The sequence below is a fragment of the Passer montanus genome, unplaced genomic scaffold (genome assembly GCF_014805655.1).
Source record: "Passer montanus isolate IOZ18808 unplaced genomic scaffold, ASM1480565v1 scaffold26, whole genome shotgun sequence".
NCBI classification, from domain to species: Eukaryota; Metazoa; Chordata; class Aves; order Passeriformes; family Passeridae; genus Passer; species Passer montanus.
This window is the reverse complement of record NW_024367261.1, coordinates 7,132,504-7,159,060: the sequence shown is the minus strand read 5'-3', so window position 1 is coordinate 7,159,060 and position 26,557 is coordinate 7,132,504. Positions and strand designations below refer to the sequence as shown.

Here is a 26,557-nt window from a genome sequence, read left to right as displayed (position 1 = left end):
TTGTTCTTAAGAATTATTTGAACATTTGCCTTGAGAAAAAATATGTTTATTTGCATTATTAATGAAAACACAGAAATATTATCTTATCACTTAATGTCATAATTACTGTACTTCATTTAAATGCTGTCAAGTAAAAGCTGTATTTTGTGAAAACATACGTTAAGAGACAGACTTCAGCTCCTTCTATTCTTCTAATGATGAAAAGTCTCAAAATACATCAAAAATTTGCATTCCGTAGAAAATATAACTAAATTATCTAAGGTAACCAGCAGCAGAAAAGCATGTTATGACATACTGCCATTAACTCCATATGATATTTAAGACATAAACAAAGTAGGACTGTAAATCTTAACAAAATCATATCCAATCTTCTATATAAAATTTTAATGGTTTTGAAGACAAAACCCAGACAACTAGGACATTCTTTTTGTACATCACTCTGAAATACTCTGGCAAAGCACTAACTGTTCTGCTCACTAGGTTATGATAAATGGCAGTAAGGACTCCTTTTTCCCACGGAAAGGTGAACTGGTTTGTGTGGCAAAGTTGTGGTAGTGAGGGAGCCTGCAGGGGTAGAGTATGCTACATGGAAAAATACTTCCCTGGTCACAGCTGGGAGTCCAGCTGGCTGCCTTAGCCATTTCTAGGGTTGACTATGTGAGTCAGGTACTCCCCAAACCTGAAGTCAGCAGTGTGGGAGCAGTCATCTCACAGCAGTGGAAAATTCATGCCAGTCTATGGTTTGGACCTGAACCCTACAGTCTGTTTGTCCGTCTGCCTCCCTCACTCTGTGGAGTCTGGGACAGTAGATTTCCCTTCACCAAGCACAGTGGCTAAACACCAACTGTAGACATGGACACACACACAGGAATTCAGCAGCAGCTCTACGATCAACCACACAACCCATTTTTCAGATGTGTATACCACTTCTGCAGTAAGTTGGAGGCTTATGCTGAAATTTGTCTCAACAAAAAGCCTTCGAGGAAGATAAATAGGTCAGAGAGATCAGTATTTTTCTGTAATACAAAGATTTTTGTAGAAGACTGATTCAAATCTATTGAATCCAGATTTGGATTCAAAAGGTACTATCCCAGAGCTGACTGCAAGTGTGTATGGAGCTGTCCTCTGATCTCAGAGTTGCCTCTCCTGCTGAGGGCCACTATTGTATTTGCGGGGAGTCCTCACAAAGGAAGGAATGGTGAATCTGACTCCATGTTCTCAGAAGTCTAATTCATTATTTTATGATATTATATTAAAGGATACTATACTAAAGAATACAGAAAGGATACTTACAGAATGCTAAAATGATAACAATGAAACTCATGACTCTCTCCAGAGCCCTGACACAGCTTGGCACTGATTGGCCAATGAGTCAAAACAACACAGCAGAAACCAATGAAACAAGCACCTGTGGGTAAACAATCTCCAAACATTCCACATGAGCAAAACAGAGGAGAAGCAAATGAGATAAGAATTGTTTTCCTTTTTTCTGAGGCCTCTCAGCTTCCCGGGAGAAAAATCCTGGGCAAAGGGATTTTTCAGAGAATGTGAATGCCACAGGCCATGGCTCCTCCAGAGGCCAACCAGGGACGCATCCGACCCAGCAAACCATAAGATAATTCACTTCTATGGCCTCTGGGTTTTGCTAAAAAAATATTTTCTCCAGATTCAAGACAAAATGGCTTACAATCAGCCACTCTAGCTTTATCTTCTCCTATGGGAAAGGTGTTTGGACATACCAACATTTTCCAGCTTGAACTAGTATCTGAATTACAATTTTCCAGTAGGGGGATTGAGAAGAATTTACATTGCCTCTTGTGTCTTTACATATAACCATACTTGCAATACTGTTCTCCTCTTATGAAGCAATTTAACAGCTGTACTTTGTCAATTACTCCTACTAAACAAAATGACAGCTCTACATAATGATGAGGAGCAAAATGGAAAGACAAAAATAATCATAAGTGCATGAGATAAGTGGTTCAGCTGTGGAAAATAAACTTTCATCTGTTAGAGTCAGATATTTGTCTTATGCACAAACCTTTTAAGATTTCAGGTCTGTGATTATTTTGCCATGTAATATTAAGTTTACAACTATAAATTTCATTCTTATTAAAAAAAAAGAAAAGGTGAATCATCAACTCCTGAATTCTACATACAGACCAACATAAGATGCACATGAACACAAAACTGAGCTTATCCGAAGTAATCTGTACCACTGTCCCCAAATAAATATACAGACAAAACCTCTGGGTAGCAGAATTATCATGCTTCTTGAATGCAACAGTTTTAATTGGACAGTTACATTTTTTAAAAGGTTTAAAAGGCTTTGTGTATTTCTGTTTCCTAGTTTTCTTCATTTAAGCAGTTTCTGTTTAAAAAAACAACCCCTAAAGGTACCAAACAGCTATAGAAATATTGCTTTTTCCATTTCTTCATTTTTTCAATTTATTTTCCCTGAAAGTTCAACAAATGCAAATTCAATCAGCACTTATCAGCTGGCCAGCTACCACCTTCATCAAAAACTCCTTTGTGCCACATTATCCTACGTGATCAGAATAACATGGCTTGCAAAATGAATTTATTACTTAGTACTATGGCAAAAATGTAAAAAAAACCACATTGAAATGAACAAATACTTTTCTGAAACATATCAAGTATGAAAATTTAATACCATGATCAGAATTTTCTGATGCACATGTAAGCACTATAGGTGTACACATATCTTGTATTTATATCTGTACTAATTTGCTATCATAAATACTTATAGATCTTAATATACATTTGGATATGCTTAAAAGCTCAGGAACAAATTAAAACTGAGAATTACACACCAAGTCAATCTGCTATAAAGCAAATTTATATGAATTAAAGTTACTGTTTCAAAAACAAATTAGACTCCCCTCTCCAGGTTCTGTTTCAAGAAAGTGAAACACAATGAAAATAAGTATTCAGAAAAAAAGCCGAAGTGATTTTAGTTCTTTTGTCTTAAAACACTAGAGAAATATAGTATCCCAGTAAGTACAAACCAGAATTTAAACTCATAAATATTAAATCCTTTAAAATTCATTTCCACTACTGCATTCCTTCCTTATATACTTCCTATAGATTTTATATCATTACTTCCATAGAACATATTCACAAGCCTTCAGGGGGAAAAGAAAAAAGGAAAAAAATATACCACTTTGCTACACTTGAAAACTGAATTGGATGTACTTTACTAATTTTTACTCTGAAGCATCTAACAATACTTTCACATTAGGATTTTACAGAAGTAAAACTGCAGATGAGGCTGCCCAGAAAAAGGAGAGCCTAATCCTAACTGCATACAGAGAGTATCACTCTAAGCAACTTCACTACTTATAATTGGTAAAAAGAGTAAGCCAGATTGTAAGCCAAATATAATAATCAGATGAAATTGCTTTTACATTTCATCAGGGCACATATCTTCTCTTTCCAGCAACCATTCAAAAAATGATTTCTCCAGATTTTGGCCAAAGCAGAGCATCACAGTGTTGTGACCTCAAAGGATTTGAACTGCAAATGCCCCGTGTACCCACTAAGTCTGCGCTCAGCAATCTGTGCTCATCCTGGGCACTTTATTTCCCAGACTTCACCCTCCAGTTCTTACTATAGGAGTTGAATAGCAACCTGAGAACCAGGAGAAAAAAAACCCAAACTAACCCTCTCATAACGGTTCTCTTATCTCTAGTAAAATATGCGCATTATTTAGAAGAAAATGCTGTAAAACAGGAGCAAGCCCATAAGCATGCACATCCTGCTTGAACAGGTCACTGTACAGACCCAAAGTGATCCAGAATCCACAGAGACTTCATATAAAAATTACAGAGCATTGAAATTTCGAAATCATAGTTTCTTATACAGTATCTTCCCCCAAAATAAACAGGTTGAAGTTACATTTAGTGTCAACTAATCTTCAAAGTAGTCTGTAAACTTGGAATTATTTTATGTTAACATCACATCACATGATTCGCTTGGGACTTCCATATTTTTATGTGTACATCCTCACACATGAACTAAGATGCACAAACAACAGGATAACTGAGAGCTGACAGCTCAGAAAACTCCAATATTCTTGATCCATCTGTCATGAAAGACTATGGCTACCAAACAGTGACTAGTAATTTATAAAGTGGCAAAATATCTAAACCTGTAAACCATGGCAATACAGAGGTCTCTCCATGAACTAACTGAAACCTCAATTACAGTCTGTAAAACAGTGAAAACAAAGATTAAGAAGTTGCAGATATTGCCTTCCTGCCTTCCATTCCCTCTCTAGGAAAAGTATATCTCCTTGCTAAAAAGTAAGGGTGCAGTAGCATCTGCTGAGAAAAGGGCAAAGTGCAGTACAGGCCAAAATGGAAAGACTGCACTCCTAAAACAATGTTTAGCTAGGTTGAAGTCATGTCACAATTAGTTAGCAAAAAAAAAGCTATCCTGAAATACCTAATGCATGCCTCTCCACAGCCAGTTCTAAAGAAAAACATACTTTTGAAATGTAGCTTGATGAATGCTGATGCTCAAAATATCCTAATGAAATTAATGGATCTGCAAGTGTTCAGCACCTTTGAAACCTCTTGCCTACTTACACCTCTTTCCAAGACCTTGTCAATCAAATGCAGGGCAGGAAGGGTTATAAACCTACCAAAGTCCAAATTTAAATTTCAAGACAATTAAAGACAACTAATCCTGTAATAAAAAAGTTTGTCCATCAAAAGCTACACCATGAAGCACTAGAGTCAAGTCTAGACACAAACTTGAATACACCTCTGTACTATGTGATAAAAAAACCCCACATTCTAGTTTTTGGTGCTAATTCAATATCTTTTAAAGGCACTCAATTAATTTAAAACATAAGGAAAAAAAGAGACGTGTTTGGTAAAGTGATTAGTTCAGACTCCAAGAGCAGACAAAAGACAGAGTAGAGAGGAGTCTAGAGACTGAGGTATAAAATTACAGATAAGTACCAAATACACTCAGCAATTTCTTAGCAGAGAACGTAATAAGGATTTTAAACAGATGACATTTGCATTTGCAGTAGTCAGACTGACAGAACAGATGTGCTAAAACCCATTAAAAAAAGCCCAAATCTGAAAGCCTTGTCAAGGTTTGTTAGGGACACGATTTGCATGTCTGCAAAATGAGCTCAACAACATCTCTCTCTGAGAAACAGAAGTGCATTTTGAGAAAGAAAATGAAACATATTCACATTGTAAAAAAGTGAGGGAGTTGATATAGTCTACTTCATAATTACCTGCATTTTGAGAGTGAGTAGAAAAAGGTATATAAAAATAGCAAATGGTTATTTTAAAATTACTCTTTTCATGGCCCTCCGATTCTACTTTCAGTAAATGTCAGGGAAGTAGGGAGCCTTGCTGAAGCCAGCTGTCCCAAAAGGACTGTGTAACACCTTATCTCAATTTGGACAATATCTCCACCTTCCTGGGACATCAGGCAGTTGTGTGTAACTGCTGGGCAATTAGGTCTTCAGTTTGCATTTGAGTGAATAATTTCCTTCCAAGTTGGTGATTTATTTTCCACTGCACACATTTATTTTAGGTCCTTTACTGCCTTCTTCCAACCGCAGTAATTATGTATCTACCTATGCTGAAAAGGCTTGACTACAACTAAAAGCAATGCAGGCTCAGAGAGGCTTTCGAGTTGGTCTGACTTAATGGAAAAGGGAGAGCCAGTGAAATGAAACCCCAGAACTTTCTGCCTGAGAGAGCTGTGGCTTCTCTGCTGGCAGACCAAGTTTGCTGGCCTTCTGAAGATATTGGAAAGCTCCAATGTTTCCAGTCTGAGTTATGAGACAATCTCAAATGAACAGCAGCAGTCCACCAACAATTCATGTTATGCTCCTATCTCAGGACACAAACAAAAACAGACTGGGAGGCAAACCCTGCTTTTCCTTGGAATTACACTGTTCTCCAAAAGAGAAAGGTATAGTCTGTCAGATTAGCTCTAAATTTGCCTACTTTTCTATTTGTTTAGATTTTGGGTTTACATGTCTCTTACCAAGCAGCAGTAATAGGAGACATAAATATAATCTTTGATGAACATCAGAATCACTTCATGAACCAAAAAGGTGAGAGAATATACTGTGGGCAACAAAAGCAATTTTGGAAAACACATTACCAGTCTAAGGACTTTTTAATGGGTATATATTCACATTGCTGATTATTCAAGCAATTACAAAATATGACATTCAGATCTCAGGTTTCTTTAACTCAAATATATTCCAATTGTTTGCTTTTATCATCAAAAGTAAATTTTAGGGGATTAAGTTTCAGAACTTCAAGACAATTAAAGCTGTCTTGGTCTTTTCGCAACTACAAACATCACCTTTCAGAAATATAATCTGTGCTGAATCTTGAAAGTTAAGATCACTTGAAAAACAACTCACATTTTGATATAACACCACCAAAAAGAAGACTTTCTGAAGACTAAATTTGTCTCTGGATTAAATTCACTTAGCAGCAATTTCTAGAAGTCCTGTATTTATGCAGGAATCAGTCTTGTGAACAGTGCCTGCAGACTACTGTGTTAGTCCCCAGAGACCATAGACCAGGGCACTAGTCCTTACTTAATCCCTACAGACTGTGCCCACCCTCTGCATTAATCAATGCATCCTCACTTTATGCTGTTGGTCTCTAAAACAGTTTAAAAACAAATTCTCAGGAAATATATCTACATCTGTATATCAGAATTTCAGATATATGTAAATATCAACTATATATTGATATATGAGCATATCAACTGCTCAACAGTATTTTCCTAAATAGTCAAACTCACTGAAATTTCAGTGCAAAAAAGTGCAAAATATGACAGAAGGAATTCTAAAAAAAAAAAAAAAGGCATAAAAGAAGCCTTCTGCTGTATTTCAGTTTTTCACAGTCTAATGGATTTGTCTTTTTTGCTTTATATTCTATGCATTTTGCTATTGATCTTCATAGTAAACCAAAAATGTTGCCACAAGGCTGGGGAGAGTGGCTCTGAAATACAAAGAGCTACATATCAAAAGCCAGTACTAGAACATCAATACTAATTTTTAAAGTTCATTTCTATTGCTCATGCCTGCAGAGAGTCCTCAAAAAGAGGAAAAATGTGACATTTCTAACTTCACAGTCATAGAGTCTCAAGAATTCTCCATTCTTTTTAAAAAAGAGAGTTTGAATATAGAGAGTACTCTGTCTGGAGTACTCCTGGGAAACTCTCTCTATAAGGCGTTCTGTGCTTGGCAGGACATAAATAAATCCCCACTCTGAAGAAGATACCTCTGCAGTCACTCATGGCTCTCCAGAGGAAGAAAAATAATTTTTTTTTCTTCTTGGAGAAAAAAAGTCCCAGAGTGTTTTGTTGGCCTGATTGAGAAAAAGATTCAGAAATCAGCTGATATTTCTTTGGGGTTCCAAACCAAAAATTATGACATGGCTGTTTCTTTTCCTTTTTCCTTTCATTTTTACTTGCTAGACTTAATTTTATGTGCTTAAATGTTTGAATGCAAGTTATTAAACACTTAATTGATAACCATTAGCATTCCTTGATGCATGGCTTTACTTCTTCACCTGATCAGCCTATATAATTTTTGCTTTCGTAGAACTTTTGGTGAAGTTATTTTTAGAGCAGATGTCACATTCTAGAGACAAACGTGACATTTGGAATCTACTGATAAGTCCTTGCACATTTTGTGTAGGAAGCTTCTAGATGATTTTATGGCCCCAGCAATAAGGAAAGGAGATATAGGGGATTCTATTTTTGGTTTATTTTACCTTTTTGATAAATGGGAGATAGAAATAATCCCTTTTAGCTATTCAAGTGGTTTAAACACATATTTAATTTTAGCTATTCTGGCTCTAGGCTCTGGACTTGTCTGCAGCCATGTTAAGTTCTGGTAAATTTTGTGCTGAGATCTTTATGGGAATATCTACATGAGAATGTAATAGCTGGCTGCTGTCACAATAGTAAAGTCCACAAACGAAGACTCTTTGCTCTTAAGGGCAAAGAAAAAAACTTGCTTTTTACAGATGAGTACATGTTCAAATATCTAAAACATTTTCTCTACCTGGCATGGCTTCTTTATCCTGCTGCCATATGGTACAAAGATTTTTCCATCTTAATATCTGGAAACTGTTTTCTAACAGGAACTACTAGATAATTCAGTATTTTCTTAATAAGCAGGATAGAGAAACTTTATTATTCTTTAAAATCAAGACATCAAACAAGTTTTCTCCCTTGTTAAGTTCACTACAAAAAAAGCCCTGGAAAAAGACGTATGACATACATTACTGTATGCTCAGTGACCAGCTGTTTTAAATTTGGGTATTAAGTAATTCATACTTTGCTGTGTGCAAGAGCTGAATGATTTAATAAATCCCCATATGCCCCAACATGTGCCAGCTATACTGGGTTATCGAAAATCCAGCTGCTGCTATGATAATAGCTTCCAATGCTAAAACTACTGAAGAGAATAATGAATCAACTTCAAGTCAACTAAGACATAAACTGACACAGTTCCACTTAAGCTACGTGGGAATACAATACATCTGTTAATTAAACACTAACACTGATCCATAGTCACAAGAAATTGAGTGCCAAGAATTCATGGGCATTGTTTGTGGTGGAAAATTAATACAAATCAACCTGTATGAAGAAAAGCAGCCCCATTTCCATCAGTTGTCCTAGATGCATAGGAATGTCCTCATTCAGTTTGCAAAACAGATTCTATTGTGTCACAATTGGCTTTCTTTCTTACATATTATAATTCCCATGCAGCTATTAGATGACATGTTTTACATAGCAAGACTTCTCAATTTTTCAATTATCACAAAAAAAACTGATTATGAAAGTCTGATTGGTTTGATGTACCAATATTTTAATACAAGGTAAGAGTCAAAGGCACAATGTCACTGTTTTAAGTCATTGAACAAACATACAAAGGAAGTAGAAAGAGAGAAAGCAGCCAAACTTTCAAGGTGTCAGAAATTATTCTCCAGACACACTTTTTTTGGCAATTGGTGCAGAAATATCCAGCAAAATATGTCACTATTAACTTTTTAAAAGCTAAGAAAATATTTCCTTGTATATGAAATTATTACTTGTAGTTACAAAAACTTTGCAGGTAGATATAACTTCCATCTTAGTGTCAGCATAAGCAAATACATTAATGATACATTCTTTCATTTCTCACAATTAGCTCTGTAGTTAAGGGAAAAAAATTTGAAATTAATCTAGAACTCATCAGTCCCCTAAGGAAGATTAGAATGTTACTATACTGATGTAAATTTACATAAAATATAGGACATAAAATACTTATTAGAACAAGCAAACACAAAACCAAGCCATTTACATTTGCTGGAGCTGGATCATCTCTAGTACACAAAGTGTGCAATGCTCAAAAGCCACATTAAAGACAGCTTCAGCAACTCCAGCTTCAAGCAATCCATATATAGCAGTTCATGTATAAAAAATAATTTAAGAATGCATTTTTTGAAAAAGATTAGGAAAATATTGACAAATTAAAAGCATGTCATGCAGAGATTTAAGATGCTAATAAAAGCTCGAGCATAGGAGCCAACCACATCAAGGGGCTTACAGAAAACTCAAAGACTTTGAAAGCTTCAAGAATCTCATTTTTTTCATACCTTAATTACGAAGCTGCAAATAATTGTGTTTTCAGCCACATGTTCTTGACATTGCAACAAACCTAACACTGTCATTTTCTCAATTATTGGTAGACTTACTTTTCTTTAAGGAAATCCACTACTTGTTTGAAGTCTGCCACACAGTATTCTCTTTTCATGTCCATGAGCACACTGTCAGAGGCTGACTGGACTGGTATGTGCAGAAAAGCATATACTCTTGGATGATTGAGAATCTTGGCCATTTCCTAAGAGTTATAAAAAGAAAAAGAAGCTTTAAAAGCATAATGAAAATAATACAGAAAACTCAAAATAATATATGGGGTAAGTATCAGTAGTAATACTTCTAAAACCCAAACAATAGTAAATTGCCGCAGCGCAATTTTGAACAGTAGGGACAGGTGAAAATATTGGAAAGCATTTTTTTTTAAAGAAAAAATAAAAAGAAAGTGATGAAATTGAATTTCCTTTGAGATAGGGATCACATTCCCTATGTAGTATTGATTACACAATTAAAATAAAATTTTAGAGGCAAAGTATTATGCAAACTAGTAATTTCAGATAGTGGCTGTTTTCAGAAGATGCCAAGGGTTAGTTGTTTTCTTGTTAGAGTGAAGTAACTTCTAAGATACCAACATGAGAATGTCTATAATTGGAGCATCCCTAAAGTTGACCAGTTGCCAAATAAGATACACGTCATCAATTGCAAATGTGCTCCAATAGTGGTCTGAAATGTTACCTGTATTATTTCAGAGAAAAGGAGTGAAATTAAAAGTGTTTGGCTATAATATGAATAGAATTAATCAGGGGTAACTGGAGCAACAGCTTGGAACGAGACACAGGATGTGATACATTTTGTACAAATGCAAAAGGTCAGGGGAAAAAAAGTAAATGTAATAGCAAAATGCAAAACCAAACCTCCTAATGAAAACCAAACCAACTCCCCAGCAGAGGCTTGGCAAGGTGAAGGAATGAGAGACAGGGAATAGAATATGGTGGTCTGATTTCTCTCATTTTTATTATTTAACCAATTAAGGACATACAGTCAAGCTGCAAGTATTTTTTTCTAAAGTTGAAACCAACCAGCATTGAGACTGCATGCAATATGGTACCATACTGCTTGTTGATCTTTGTCCTGCAACAAATAAGCAAACCTGGATAAAGCACTATATTCCATGAACAGCCAGGTCTTCACATATGGTTTTCCCTTCTTCCCTGAGCTGTGGGCATACAGGAAATGGCCTGGGACTGAGCACTGCTCTTCTGCCAGTACATTCTGTGTGCTCCAGTCAGGCTCACTCAGGCCATGTCTCTTGTTTTCTCTGATGGCACAGATACTCTGTCTGACAACACATACTGCTGCCATATTTACTTTTTAAGATGCAGCTATTTACAAATTCTTCCAGACCATTAATCAGCAATATTAGTCATGCATCTAGATTTTCTGTCTGTATTTCTAAAAGGCTGCCCTAGATTTTTCAAAGAGAAGGCAGATATCCTAATGCCTTTTCACTTGCAGGAACTCAGCTTTTAAAAACACTGATTTTTAGAACAAGAACAAAAAAATTCTCTCCTGATACTCACTTTTCATCTGACAAACAGATGTGTACAAAACCCGAAATGCTATCAAATCACTTCTGGAAGCAGTTTTGAAAGTTTCTGTCTAAGATCCTATTACATAAATGTCTCAGAGAAGTGGTTACATTATTCAAGGCAACAGCTATTCCATCTCAGGTACGTAAACTCAATTTGATACACAGAATTGCACACAATTTGATACACAGAAAGGCTGTGTGCAGTGAACCTGGCTCTCAGTGGAAGCTGGAGGTAGCTGGTTTCATGAAAAAAGATTGAAGAAAAGGCCACCATGCATCCACACAGACTTTGTCTCCAATTCAAATTGAAGTATACTTATCTGTGCCCTTAATAATTGCACATGTTCAGCTAGAATGTATTTTCAAAAATGAAATTTACAGAACAAGTACCTAAAATTGGGAAACCTTCTTTTTTCAAGCTTTAGAATATCTTATGAATGTAATTCATATGAAGCATCCTTGTAGTCATCTGTGACTTTTCTATTTATCAGTAATCAAATATGTTTCTAAAAACATGAGCTAAAAATTAAGCTATGGACCACAAGTACTTTATTCAGTGTTCAAAAGCAAATCTATGATAGAAGGCACCAATGAAAATCATGTTTCACAACATGCTTCTAAATCTACCAAGTTCTTAAAAATAACTTGCCCTAAGACATAGGAAAACATCTTTTTGCCACTCCTCTCAAATTTTGCATCTTCTTTATAACAGACTTTTTAATATGAGATCAGTTTGTGAATTCTTTTTGAGAGTAATAAATCATTTATTAGAATTTCTAGATATGAAGGTGTTATTTTATTTCTGCTTTCGTAAGGTTGAGAATCATCTGATAGAACAAAAACCCAAACAGATTCACTCTGTTTATTTGTGATAGAAATATTAGATTTTTAAAAATCTTACCTTGTTTTACCACAAAGTTTTGATTTTTAAAGTCACGGATGTGGAAATTCTCTAGTTATATAAAATGTTTGTTTTATTCCTCATATTCATCTTAAACAATGAAAACGTTATGGTGAAGTATGAAGAATGAAAACCAAATTCTAAAATCTCAGAAGGGTTTTCCTGCTCAGAGGATTCAAAAAAACCAAAGCACCCAACCAACCCTAAAGCCACTAGCTGCTGGTCTGCCAGTAGCATGCAGAATCCTGCTGTCTCACAGTTGAACTTTTTCAGGGGGATGTGGCCAAGAGGGAGCTTCTGACTGCACTTCCTGTAAGAGGAACTAAACCAATGGTGTCCAACAGCCAGTGTTAAACAAGACTAATCAGAATTGCTTCTTAAATTTATTCCCCACATAAAAGAAAGAAAACGTATGTTTTCTGCAATCACTGTTGTTGATAACTTTCAAGATTAAGAACACAACTGTTGTCATTTGAAGTAATTACCCTTGGTTCTGTACCAATGGGATGCAAAATGCCTGGCATCAGTTAACTGAACTTTTCAACTATCCCTACAGAACCCTGCATACAGTAAAAGCTAAAGCTGTAAGCTCAAAAACATTATTGACTATTCCACTGCATCATATTGGTTCAGAAAGATACTCCATATCAAAAGAAATGGCATTCTTTAGCAAGTAAATCGCTTGTCATGTGTATCAGCAATTCACATGCAATACACACACATCTGTCTGGGAACACTAACGCAGCCTGGCTACTGTGGTCATGGGTTTCAGTGATGTTCTGGACAGTCAAAGCTCCTCCTAGAGATGAGGAGGTTGCAAACAGTTCTTCATACTGTGAACTCCTTTTCTTTACTTGCTTTCTGTATCTAAAGCTACACAAAATGCACTGCATGTGCTTTGAATCAAAGATCCTACTGATAAACCGATTTCCCAGCAGGTACTTGAGGATTGTAATGATTAATTTTGTGAATTTTAGCACAACACAAATTATTAACACAAACCAAACACAAGACAGGAACACCTGATGATCCACTGTTTCATTGTCATTCACGTCTAAGTACTGCTGGTGGTCTCAAATTTACCTTTTATAACCAGAAACTCTGAGTGAGCCACTCAGAAGGAAACATAATAATGAATTAAACAAAAGCTTTGCATGATTGCATGAGAAATCTGGATAAATCAATCTTCTAAACTTTGCACTGTTCAGATAGAAATATCACATTCTAACCTGTAGCTTTAAGGTAAGACTGTTGCAGTCTCATCTTTCATCCTCCCTACCACTAAAAAAACACTGAAGTTCTTTGCCAGATAGGTTTGATTAAATTACAACTACTCTGCACTTAACAGTCATATTTAGTCAATGCTGACAGATTTTCCCATACTATAGACTGCAAGTAGAATATCAGATTTCATCACTGAATAAAACTATTAGTTAATATCCCAAAGAGTATTTGAAGGCCATCATGGGCTAATGCATATTTTTACTTCACCGTGTTTCGACATTTTAAGCTTAGCATCTGTTTCCTGTTGTTTTTTTTATAATTATATACATTTATTTTTTTTCTGAAGTGCTCTGCATTACTAGGTATAATTACATTTTTCAGTTAGAAAAAAATAATCTAGAATTTTATTTCCATCTGGAAACAATAAATTAACTATATGACTGTGAAAGAAACTATATCACTGTGAAAGAAACTTTCTGTCTTTCATCATGACTGAAATGGCTGATTGCCTTTTCTTGCTATTCCCTGGAATCTGATAATGTGTCTGTGAATGAAGGGATGCACTACACAAAAATGAAGTATCATGTAGGAAAAGGTCAAAAAGTAGCACAATTTGTTTTAACCTGACTCTACAAAAATAGGCATCATCTACATTTGGAAAATAACAATGTATCTCAAACATCCTTTAGGATACTGACCACATATGAAATATTTTTTCCAGTCCTTAGCAGCTGGAGTACATTAGAACACAAAGCACATTACCAGAAAGATTTCTATCTAGCCAGTGTATTTTATCCTAGCAATTACAATACACAAATTTAACCATCTAACCAGAAAATCACACCTCCTGTTTGCAATGACACCATGTGCAACCATAGAAAATTGCAGAGACAATAAACATCAATATCTGTGCATCTTTATGTCAGTACCAGCAAGCTGTTCAGACAGCAATTCTTTCCCCTTACCTAAAGCAGGCAAAAATCCAAGTATTTGAATTCTGTCTTGTGTTTGTGTCACGATAATGTGAATAGCTTGCTTGCTAGCAAAAGGATTTTGTCCTCTGCCAGCAGTGAAGCCCAAAGAAATCCTCGTCCATATGGAAACATGACAAAATGGCACTCCCTCAAAACTTCATCCCTTTGTGGCAGATATTAGTTTGGGATATGTCACGAGGGGTGTCTGCTGACCGCTGTCTTTCAGAAGCTGAGTGGTGCTACCACCAGCACAGTCTGGATGAAAATCAAGTGTCTGTGGCCCATTTTATAAATTCCTCTGCTGCAGTGCAGCTCAGGAACAGATGTGATCTTGTGATGCAGGCACGGGAATGATGACACAGTTATGATCCAGTCTGGAAAACCCATTGCAGTTTTGTTAAAACAAATGAACAGGGAACTCTCCCACTACTTCCCACCCCCTGTGAGTAATGGGGCTTTAAAAAACTAAGAACGTGTGGGATGTCCCTGAGGATACTGGTTGGAAGGCAGTGCCTCTCCCTCATCTGTGTATGAACTGGGGGACATGTGCTGAAGCCATACGATGGGCAAGCTTAGTGGCAACCTCTACTCCATGTAACATGACATGACATGCTCAGGTCTTTATCCTGTCATTAGGATAAAGGCAGGTCACACTGGAGCAGTTAAAAGCCCATGCAATTCTAGCCAATGTAATTTGAACCTTAAAATCAAATCTTTGGGTTGCCAGATGGAGGGCAGAAATCTGTTTTGCCATATGGGAAAAATGCCTTCTACATTACCAAACAGAAAACTGGTATTAGCTCAGGCCACCCTTGGAAGTGGATATAAACCAGACTGCAAGCTGTGTTTTGCTGATAGGAAAACTAGCCGTGAGAGTCATATGTTCAGCCCTAGCTGCTCCCAGCTGTTCTCCTAGGTGTGGGATCTCTCTACTGCTTCCAGCCTCAGAAAACAGACAAACCATAGCTAGCTAAGCAAATTTTTCCTCCCTCAAAGCTTAATACGTATTAAGCCTAATCTATTAAAAAAACATGGCAAACCATTCCATACCAAAACCACCTAATAGGCCTTGAAGAGCTTGCCACATCTTCCTTTATTAAACAAGAGCACAAGCTAACTTGAGTTCCTGCACAAGAAATTATATTCAGATAGCAACTACAATACAATACTGCATTTCACAGTCCAATGCTTCAGCTGAAATTTTTCACATCTCTTCCCATGAGTCAGTGTACAAAGGAAACACACAACACCAAATATGCTAGGTACCTGATTTGTAAACACAAAAATATCAAGGTTTCTCCTATTCTGTTAACAGGTGGATATGGTTCTAAGATTATACATGTTATATCCAAGAATAAAAAGAAACTTCTTGCACAGTACCATTTATTCACATTTTCTGACAAAACCAGTAACTCCCAGTACAGACATCTTAAACTTTGGTTCCTGATATTCTTCACAATAAGCAAGCTGGCTTCCCTATCACAATTTGCTTTCAATATGAAAGCAGACTGATTTTGGGTAAAATGTTAAGCATCAGCATCTCCATTTGGTGGATTGCTATTACTCAGCCTGGGATGAACCATGAGCTCAAGCACATCTGAGTCTCCCCCTCAGCAAAACAGAGCTGATTCAGTGACACCTTCATTCAGCATTACACCACACTAATTTCTGTGCACCATGCAGGACAATGGTTCAGTGCTTTCAAACATGAGAACTGTTATTGTTGCTGCTGCAGCCATCATTACAATCCTAAAGAACCTTTGTGAAGCTTCAGAGTGCTGTTTGTCCAGTTCCAAAAACTGATTCATTTTAAGGTAAAGTGTACCTGTTAGAGCTGGCTGCTGCAGCCATCATTACAATCCTAAAGAACCTTTGTGAAGCTTCAGAGTGCTGTTTGTCCAGTTCCAAAAACTGATTCATTTTATGGTAAAGTGTACATTTCGCTAATGGTTAGAGCAATGGTTTAATGACTTCAAACCAGCCAGCCAAAGAGCTAATACTAATTTCTTGTGAAATTATTAATTCTGACATGCCAGAAAATACACTTATTAAAAAATTTTCTCTATGGTCCTCTCTAATTTCTCATAATTAAGCACTCCTCAAATGAAGTATTTTTTTCCCAGAAGTAAATTAATACTCCTTTTTTCAATATGTATTAGAAACACCTATTGGGAAGGTCCCTAAAAAGGTGATTTATTGCAACAGCACACTGCTATTTTAAATAACTCTGTCTCAATCATACTTTCTGCTAATAAAACCTTGAAAATTAATTATAGCATAGAGAAGCAAAAACAATATGCAAGCAGGATTGTCACACTATCTTTCTGTCTTCAAAAAGCTGAATGAGTGAAATTAATTGCTAGTTTCATCCATACTATGAATTTGTTCTCCAGCTCAAAAATGAGAATCCCATAGGACAGAAAAGAATTGATGGTTTCTCCTCAGAAGGAAGACATAGAATGGATTGCACACCCCTCCAGAGTTCATCTGCACCAAGACGGGGCAGTGCCAGGCAGCCTCTCTATTGTTTCCCTTCATTCCAAACAAGAAAGTACAATAAAATAGCAACTGCTTTAGCAGGTTCCAGTGGAAGGAAAACAGTAGAAGGTTTTAATCAAAACTTAAACTTTTAGGCAAATAATATCACTTTCTTTGTGAACTGACCTAAATTTCATAGTAAAACAGAATAAAAATATTCCAAACTATAACAAGATTTTCATCATCGAACTTAAATTTTTCAGTAACCCTTGCACGTTTAACAGAGCTAAACCAATTGAATTCAAGAGTGAGAAGAGATTTTACGTCTTTTCCTTGATTAACAGTGGTACAACAACACAAAGCAAATATTACTGTGCAGTTTTATTATAGTTTCTAGAACGCAATGTCTTTTCTTTTTCTCATTTTTAAAGAAAATCTTCACCTCAAGAAAATCAACCTTTTTTTTTAAACAAATGCCAAAGCCTAACGAAGCAAGCAGTCTTACTGAAGATTATGTAGATGATGCTGCAAAGCACAGGGAATGTGACAGCTCATCTATCAAAGAAAACAAAAGGGTTTATGCATCTAAACTAAATAGAAGCTTTTGAAACAGCATGGAGAGTAGTTGGTAGAACTTTACTTATTACAATAAATAACTAGGAAAGTGAGATGCTATTTGTTTAACAATGAATGCAGAAATATTAAAAGAAGATGGCACAGTTTGTTATGCAAGCTCTACGTTTGACAATAGCTTCTACCTCAATGCCTTGAAGTCCATGGCAACTGATAAAAAATCCTACTTTTATTTAGCACAAATGCCCTATCCCATATATGCATTTCCCACTCTTTTAGCATATTGCTCAATTACTGGTGATTTTTATTTTCTGCTAGTGATTCACCAGAAGCTCCAGCTCCAAAGGACTGCTGGGCTGAGACAGTACTGTAAGTAATTGACAGCCTGCCACTCAGCACAAGATTGAGTGTGGATCTGTCTGCATTTAAATACTCTTCATTCTCAGGCAGTCTAACAAGCAAGAAAAACATTCATATGAGCAAATCATAACTAAGGTACAACTAATATGCACAGATTTAACTGGTCAAGCAGTGTGCTACTTAATGTTAACCCCTTTTTGCAATACAAGTTTTTATTCACAGATTATTAAATATAGAAGAGCACTAGATGCATGCATAAAATATTCTGTCATGATGGAAAACTGAATTTTGCATAAATAAAGCCAGTTCTTTGTGTATCTCAAAGCATTTTTTCTACTAGTATTATAAAGAACATGAGCTTCATTCCCAAAAACACAAATATTCCCTTCCATGCTGTCTGGAAGGAAACCTTTATTGTTCAAAGTTCCCAATTTGCTAAGGTTTTTGACAGAACCCAATATTCACAAATACAGCATAAAACCTTCAGGAAGAGTAAAATGGGTTCTTATTTTGACATTTATTAAGCCAAATCACATTCTACCAGCTGGAAACGAACATGTCACCAAGCATTTACAGACGTTAGGATCTGCTGTGTATGAGATGTTAGAATTCTAGATTAGAGAAAATGGCATGACAAAATGTATCCCAAAGCACAGCAGAGTTTCATCCATTTCCCAGCTCCATAATATAAAAAAGTACATTGACTCTGGGGTGAGCTCATGTTCCCATGACACTGTCTTAAGGAGTAATTTAAAGGAAATGTGCTATATTTGAAAACCCCAAAGACAAAGAATGCTTTGAGAGGAAGAACAGGAGAGACAGACCATTTTAGTACTAAAAAATAAAAACCAGGAACACAGAGAGTAAGCAAAGATGCACATACAGATTCCATAGGACAAACAAGCATTTAACATAATACCAAAGGAAATAGTAAACATCCCTTCATACCTCACCTTTTATTTTTTTCAGGAGGATAGAGGCAATTGCCCCATACACCTCCCTTTATTATCTGAGGTTCCTTTCAATTATACTGCTAGCAAAACAGACACAGTTTGCAGAGAGACAACTTTGTAATTAGAGCAAGAAAAAGTTGCATGGTCCACCGAGTACAAAACACTACAAAACTCACAGTAATAAGAAGTCAGGGGCTTAACTATTCATTTATTTAAATGTATGCTGTAGTTTTCATTTTTTTTCTGGTCAAATCAACAGATTTTAATTGGCACTTTCAAAAGCAACAGTCTATGAAAATGACAAAAAATAATACTGGAAACAAAGCAAATACATGCCCTAAAGTCCTTTTAATTCTTGAAATTATGCTGCCCTTTTATTTGCCATTGAGGAATGTGTGCATATTATTCCCTTTTTAAAAGTAATTCAAATCAGCTTTCACTCGAGGTTATTCAAAACTTGAGCTTATGCACAACACTCAAAAACGCTTGGTGCACTCAGAGGAAAAAAAGGACAACAGAGAAAAAAGAAAAGCGAATTAGTAATTTTACTGTAATACTGTAACAATTTCCTATGTGCTGTGTCAGGGCACGTTTGAGGGAGCCATCTGTAGGGTATCAGCTTCAATGAGGTTAAGAAACACAAACACCGAGCTGACACAAAAATCAAAGCAAAAGAGCAAAGAAATACTACTGCGACTCGTAGTACACTTGGCACACCTTCTGCATTTAGAGGCTCTGCTGCCATGCAGACTCCATCTCAATGGCTGGTGCATCACTCAAATGTCCTGAATTAATAACGGAGATACAGCCCACAGATGGCATATAGTATGGTTTGAGACAGACTCATTTTGACAGGTGACAAAGACGACTACTCATCTAGTCATGTGAAATTAAGCACTTACGGGAATGGCAGGTGTGAACTGCCTCCTTTATACAGATTTGGAAGCATCCCATCACTCACAGAAAGTGCCATACTAAAATCCCAGACAACTCTGGGATTATGTTAAATCCACAAAGGAGGCAAGCTAAGGCTGAGATGTGAGTCCCTGCCCTTTTACAGTCTGGATGATCTAGAGTCCCTTGTGATTTGGACAGAGCCCTGGATAACTTAAAAAGAAAATTAAGTTTCAACCCAAGGAAAAGTGAAATATAGTCAAGGCAAAATCAGTATCTAACACTATGGCATGAACATTAATTTCACCTTATTTTTACATTTTACTTTGTACTATTTTACTTTATTTTCTATTTTTACCTTATTTTTTTACTTTTCAGACTAATTCCCATTCATCATTTATCTACTACCATTGCTTTAATGGAGTTTTCCCAACCCTCCCTTTCCATCAGTCACTTGAAGTGGATGTTAAACACTGTCTCACCAGAGCACTAGCGAGTAGCTTCATCATATGACTGAGGAAAAAATGTCTGGAGGTTACCTCTAAAGCAGGGTATTCCTTATATACACTGTATATATACTGTACGTTTACTACATGATGATACCATGGGGTGATAAAATCTTTGACATCTGGCAGTGTGTGTAACTAGAGCAGTAGCTCTGTGCAAAGACATATGAACAAGCACAGGGTAACCATACACACATACACTCCTTGCAGGTTTTTCCAGGACTATGTGAAACAAAAAAAAATTTTGGGGCAAATTATTTTCATAGTCCATGTCTGTTTATTAAAATTTTCTTCCATGTAGATAAAATCCCAAGTTTTCCTCAATGTAATGTTGCATCAACATTTTAAGATAGGACAGACACCTGGCAAGGGTGTGTTTCAAAAACACTCTCTCAGTTTGAGACCAACCTTGAAATAAGCAAGCTATATGCTTCAGGCTGGATCCATTCAAACAGACTGCTAAGACTGTGAGAGCACTTTGGAAAATGCAATACTCTCTCCATTGTTTGGCCTGGTTTTCTCTGAGAGGAAAACTGAGGATGTCTCCTGTAGGTAAACCAAACTAACTTCTTTCTCAGTCATAGTGCCACAACCGAGAATTCGAGTCTCTGGTCATTCAGTTTCTTTGAACACCACAAATAATCCTCTCTGTCATAACTCAAACCTCATGCTGGAGAAGTCCTGCCAGGATTTGCTGTGCTCACTTTGATGTGCCCACTGAAAGCAGCAATGAAATTTTAAAATGCAGTTCCTCATGCTCCCTTCACAGCCATCGGTTCTTTCAGTCTGGAGTGAACTTTGCAGTAGACAAACTAAATTAGCTTCTAAGGAAATCAGAGCAGTAGCCATACTCCAGGTTCACCATGAATGTACTCCATCCACATGGGAAACAGCAGGATTCAAACTAATGGTATGTATTTGAAACAGTTTTGGATCATGGGTAGTGGGAAAGTTTGATTAAGAGAATTACATTTATCTTGAAACAAAGACTCCAAACAGCAGATAAATTTATACATAGTGGCTTCACCACCAAATTCTATGTTTTCCTCATCTCCTCTTAATACTTCATACTATGCAGTAATGTAAACACAGACATCATCTGTGGCTAAAGAAAACAGCAGATAAAAAATCTAGTACTTTAGATTATACCCTGAATAATTATGATAAAGGCTCTTTTTGTAATTACATAGGTTAGTATCCAGCATGCCAAAAAAAGCATCTAATATTTTGCATGACTATAAAACATTACATGGTTCCAAACATATCTTTCTTTTTAGACAAGAAGGCACAAGTGAATGCAGAATTTATAATCTGAAAGCGCATGCCTGCTTCTTGTCCCAAGATGATTCATGCTACACAAGGCACTTCTACCACCCTATTTACTGAATAAAAACTGAAGTACTAAATTGTCAGACCACAAAACACAAGCATAGTATGGATTTTCATGAAATAAACAGCATCCTCTGAAATGACAAACATCATCAAGTACAGAACGGCATTTATCTGACAGCAGTACCTGAAGGCACTGGTTATGCTATTTTAAATCATATGAAAACTTAAACTGACTCCCTACCTGAAACAAACTTGAGTTTGAATGGCCACTGGCCCAGGCCTACAAATCTACCAAGCCTTCCAGCATAAGACCCTTAATGCCCATTGCACAGGAGCTTTTCTCTGCCCCTCCTCTGCTCTAATCCCACCACTCCTGACCCAAGGGAAATTGTCTTCCTCCTCCTCTCCTTGTGCTGGCCTCCACCAGTGGAATAGCAGAACTGTTGGCTACCACTTCTTAGTAGAGACTATGAAACTGATTCCCAGACACTGAGGCAGATGAAACAGTCTCACCTGCAGGTAAGCTCCAATAAGTATGGAAGAAAAGTGAACAAATCAAAATTTTTGCTTTTTGGCTGAGTCTTTAGGGAAGCACTATCCAGATCTCAAAATTAATTTCTACATTTAGAGGACTACTGTTGCTCTATGTCACATATCATTTTGAAAGTGAAACAAACCCCTGCCGAGTAGTTGCATGAGTACAATTTTATGCCAAAAACATCTGTTTTTTAAAAAAGATACATGATTGGAATGACTTTGTACTTTATATTGCATACAAAAAGTGACACAAGATTAGTACATTTTCTCAGGTAAATATTTTTCACAGAAAGCCAAACAACATCATAATTAGAAAGATGACTTCTCAAAAACAAATCAATAAAATGCAGCATCTTTTAAAACAATTAATGAAATATGTTTGCAATGAATAACACATTTTCATATCTTATGAGATAACAGATCTACATCTGGATTTTATCCTAATCAACTGACATGATGGTTAACCATCTTCTGACTTAATTTTAGTTTTTTAAACAAATTACAGTTTTACCTTTAATCAACTGGAAATTAAAAGCATGTTGACAATAAAAAGTTTCTTTTGTTTGGTGAAAACATATACAGGAGACTGCTTACATTCCCCAGTGATCCTTCAGAGAAAAGTCTGGTAAGCTTGGAAAAGGAGATTAAACAGAAATGCAAAAAACAAACAAACAAACAAAAAAAATTCACTAATTTAGTTTGACAAATCAGAAAAATTATGTCACAAAATTTCAAGATCAGAAATTCTTGGTCACACGTGAAACATGGAAATGTGATTAAATAATCCTTAGAAGAATCATATAAATTGAAAACTGTATGGAACACTGAAGAGGACGAGCAACAGCAGATGTTGCTACTGCACAAAAAAGCTGGTGCACGCAAACACATGTTCTGCTCAGCAACACTTAAGAAACACATTTCCAATAGGCTTCCATGAATTCCTCTGCCTTTGCCATGACACCTGAAGATGCATTTTTAAAGAGATAAGAGTACTTTTCCTAAATATGAGTCAGGTAAAAAAATGAGTCCTATCTACAGCACCTTCTGGAAAATTTAGAAACAATAAGACTATATATCATAAATTTACAGATTTGTGACATGCTCATACTTACTATGATTGAAGGAAAGCAACATTCTTTCCACTTTTCTTGGATTATATCAAGAATGTCCCTTATCTCATCAGAGCAGTTTGTTATTTACAGCAACTGATTTTTCTATTTTTTAAAGCTTTGAGAGCAGTCATACAATGACCAGCAGTGACAAAAGCAGCAGTCTATGCCAAAACACTTTTAATAACATGAACTAAAAATGAAAGCAAAGGAACTAACTGTGAAAATTGCTAAAAGCTTGATTTGCTTTTGTACAAGATGCTGAAAAATGTTAAAATACAAAAAGAAAAGAAGAAAAGCTTGTGGCAGATATGAGAGTCCCAGACACAATGCAAATTCTGAAAAACACTACCACACTGCTTCCTAAAGGCTCCTATTCAGAGTGCTGAGTTAAAAGTCTCTCCTAGTAAAGCATATACTAAACCAAAGAATTAAAGAGCAACCCAGGAAGTTTCTTGCAATTTTTGCAGTTCAAATTCTTTTGCCAGAGAAGTGAAAACCTGCTTATTCCTACCAAGATGAGATTCCTCTGGCCCACGTGCTTCAACAATAGGCAAAGGTGCAGTTATAGCACTCTGATAAGAAAATACTGTCCTTGACATCTTAAGAAAACACAGGTTCAACTATTAATGCTATGTTACATTTGGGAAAGCAGCACGGATACCAGCTACTTATCTGGGTATTAAACATGCACATGGTTACAAAATTTACTTTCAACTATATCCTTCCCTCCTTTTTTCCTCCTCTTTACAGTTATGTTCATTCTGTGGACAGTTTCTAGGAACTTCAATAAATTCATTAGGTGACAGAATCCATCAAAATCAACCTACCTTTCAGAAGAAACTCACTTCCTCCTCTGCATGAATAAGCTACTCTTTCAAATTCACACCTCTAATTTCATTGAACTGCTTTGTTACATTTATTTTAAACACAGATATGCACTTATATTTCTAGTTCTTATCATGAAAGTTCTAAACACGCTAGAAGTAGGATAATCAATACATTACTGAGTGAGACCACCATATAGTGTTTCTGGAAATATTTGTCTTAAGGTGCAGCAGGAAAAAAAAAATCAATCCCATAGTCCATCACTTGCAAATGACATTTCCTTTAGTTCTTGGAAACACTAGATATACACACAAATGAACATCACTACAATAAAGTCCTACATGTCAGAGATCTCAGTAGTATTATAATTCCAAAATTACTTAAGTATCTTATTATCTCAATAACTTGTTGTGTCAGGCAAATGGCTTTACACTTTTAGTCTAATATTGTAAATGTATTTTAAGTCTATTATGTTTTTAAGCTACTGCTTAAAACGAAAGACACTTCACACAAGGTTCCATGCTGACTCACTCAATGAACGCCCATGTTGGTGTATAAATGATTCCTTTTCTTCCTTACCTCCAGATGCTCCAAAATATAGGGAGGGTTTGTCATGCCAAGCCTCAGCATAGCTCCCTCAGGAATAACTTCAACCAGCTTCCACAGAAGCGTGGGGAGATCTGTGCCAATGTCTCTGCCATAAGCCCCTGTGTCTTCACTGGTCAGCCATATCTCACAAACACCCTCTGTGAATAAAAGAAAGAGATAATTAACAAATCTGTTTTAGAGCTGTTTATTTTATCATACAGCTGCTCACTCTTTTAAATGCAGTATTTCACATGGCTATTATGCAGCCAGACTGGGTATTCAATTGCAAAGGGGAGGGAAGGAGAAGGAAGGCTTATCCCATGGGTAGCAGTGGGTTATTAAGTTCATTTTATGAGCACAAGAGTGCTACAACAATGCTGTAAATTATCATTGCTGTGGAGTGATTAACATTCACAGCCAATGACTAATTCTGTGCTGCCTCTACAGCAAGTCAGACAAGTTTAATACTCTGTTTTATTTTTTGAGTCTAATTCATTAAACACCGCAAGAGACATCACCCAAGCAGAGTTTGCACTAATGGTTATTACAATAGTTAGCTTATTAACTGGTAAGCTTCCAGTGAGCAAAACCAGCTGTAAAGCACTGTGATTAACATTCCTCCTGAAGTAACTATTAAAATCTTGTATTCTTTAAATTATACAATTAGCAATGAAATATTAAGGTTGTATTGAAAAGGTTAGTGACCACTGCACGACTGAGTGATAATAGGGGAAAGCCTGTTTCCTGGCAGTTAATGCTTCATTTTCCATCAATCAGAGCCTAAGGAAGTACTGCATTTGATTTATATTGTAAATAGCAACCTTGAACACTGATATTTGGTAATAATATCCTTCTACCCAAAGAGAGGAAGATTGTACCACCCTTTAACAATAGTTGAAAGCATTGAGGTTTCATGCAGCCACTTCTGCCAGCCTGCCCAGCCTTCATCCTTTTTTGCAATACAATCCCTCTATACCCTTCGTTACTACCCCAAAGCAAGAAATAAACCATCAAACCCAGGGTGTCTGTGAAGAAAACACCTGTGATTCACAGCAAGATAAGACAGCATTAACTCAATGAAGAGCTAAACTTCTAAAACCAATCATGAACTGGTAAAAGAAATTATCAAACACTAGAAGGTGCATAATTCATCAAAGCACACTTTGGGGCCAGCAGAGAATGTATCAGAAAATATAAATGCTTATGTTACAAATTTATACTCAAATGAGGAAAACTTAAGCACATACACCGACTTTAATCACATAAAAAGCAATAAACCTAGAAAACCAAATGTTTTACAAAATGTAAATCCAAGACTTCTACTCTTAAATTCACTGCAAGAATAATGGCAAGCCATGCTGAGCATCAAAGTTAATCCTGTTGGTGCAGAAATGTTTTCAAGGTAATTTATTACTTAGAATGAAAAATGCTTAAAAATTTAAGGTTAATTGGAAAACTTCTTACTTAAGTTTTGCTTCAAGAATAGGTTAGTGAGGGAGATGTACAATTTGTATCTTGAGAGAAGTCTGGTGTAAAGCATTCTTGAAGTACTAAGTGCTCTTTGGTCGACCATTTGCAGTCTCAAGTTTGTAGAGACACTCAAACTGAGCTCCCTGTGCAGAATCTTGCCTGCAGGACACAATTACACTGTGGATTTCAGTGCACTTGCTAATGTTTTTGGAATTCATCTCACCACAGGCAGTACCCACCATGAAACATACTCTTGGGTTTGCTGCCTGCCCTACATTTTCCTGAAACACATGAAAAAAGAAGTGAATTTTATATGCTGTATGTTAAAAGAAGAGAAATGTAAGGAATCTAAATGATTGGAAGGTCCTGTTTTGTTTAGTTTGTGTTTCTTTACATGAGTCTCCATAAGAACACTACAAAACTTATTGATTTGCTGAATTTCTACTGTAACAGAGCAATTCTCATTTGCAAGCTTTCAATCTAAAGAGTTGCATGGGGTTTGAGTTGGATTTCCTTTTTCTTTTTTTTCATTAAAATGGCTAATGGAATACTGCCTCACAGTTACCAGAACAC

The 26,557-nt window shown here is 36.3% G+C and overlaps 1 protein-coding gene across 2 annotated transcripts in view; it reads right to left on the bottom strand.

The window, feature by feature from the left end:
* Positions 1-26,557, bottom strand: part of CDKAL1 (CDK5 regulatory subunit associated protein 1 like 1) — a 381,816-nt gene that overhangs the window by 121,472 nt on the left and 233,787 nt on the right. For both annotated transcript variants that reach the window (XM_039712037.1, XM_039712038.1), the window contains exons 10-11: positions 24,506-24,672; positions 9,765-9,910 (exon numbers count right to left, since the gene is read on the bottom strand). In XM_039712037.1, coding sequence (XP_039567971.1) covers positions 9,765-9,910; positions 24,506-24,672 — 313 coding nt within the window. The remainder of the gene's footprint in view (positions 1-9,764; positions 9,911-24,505; positions 24,673-26,557) is intronic.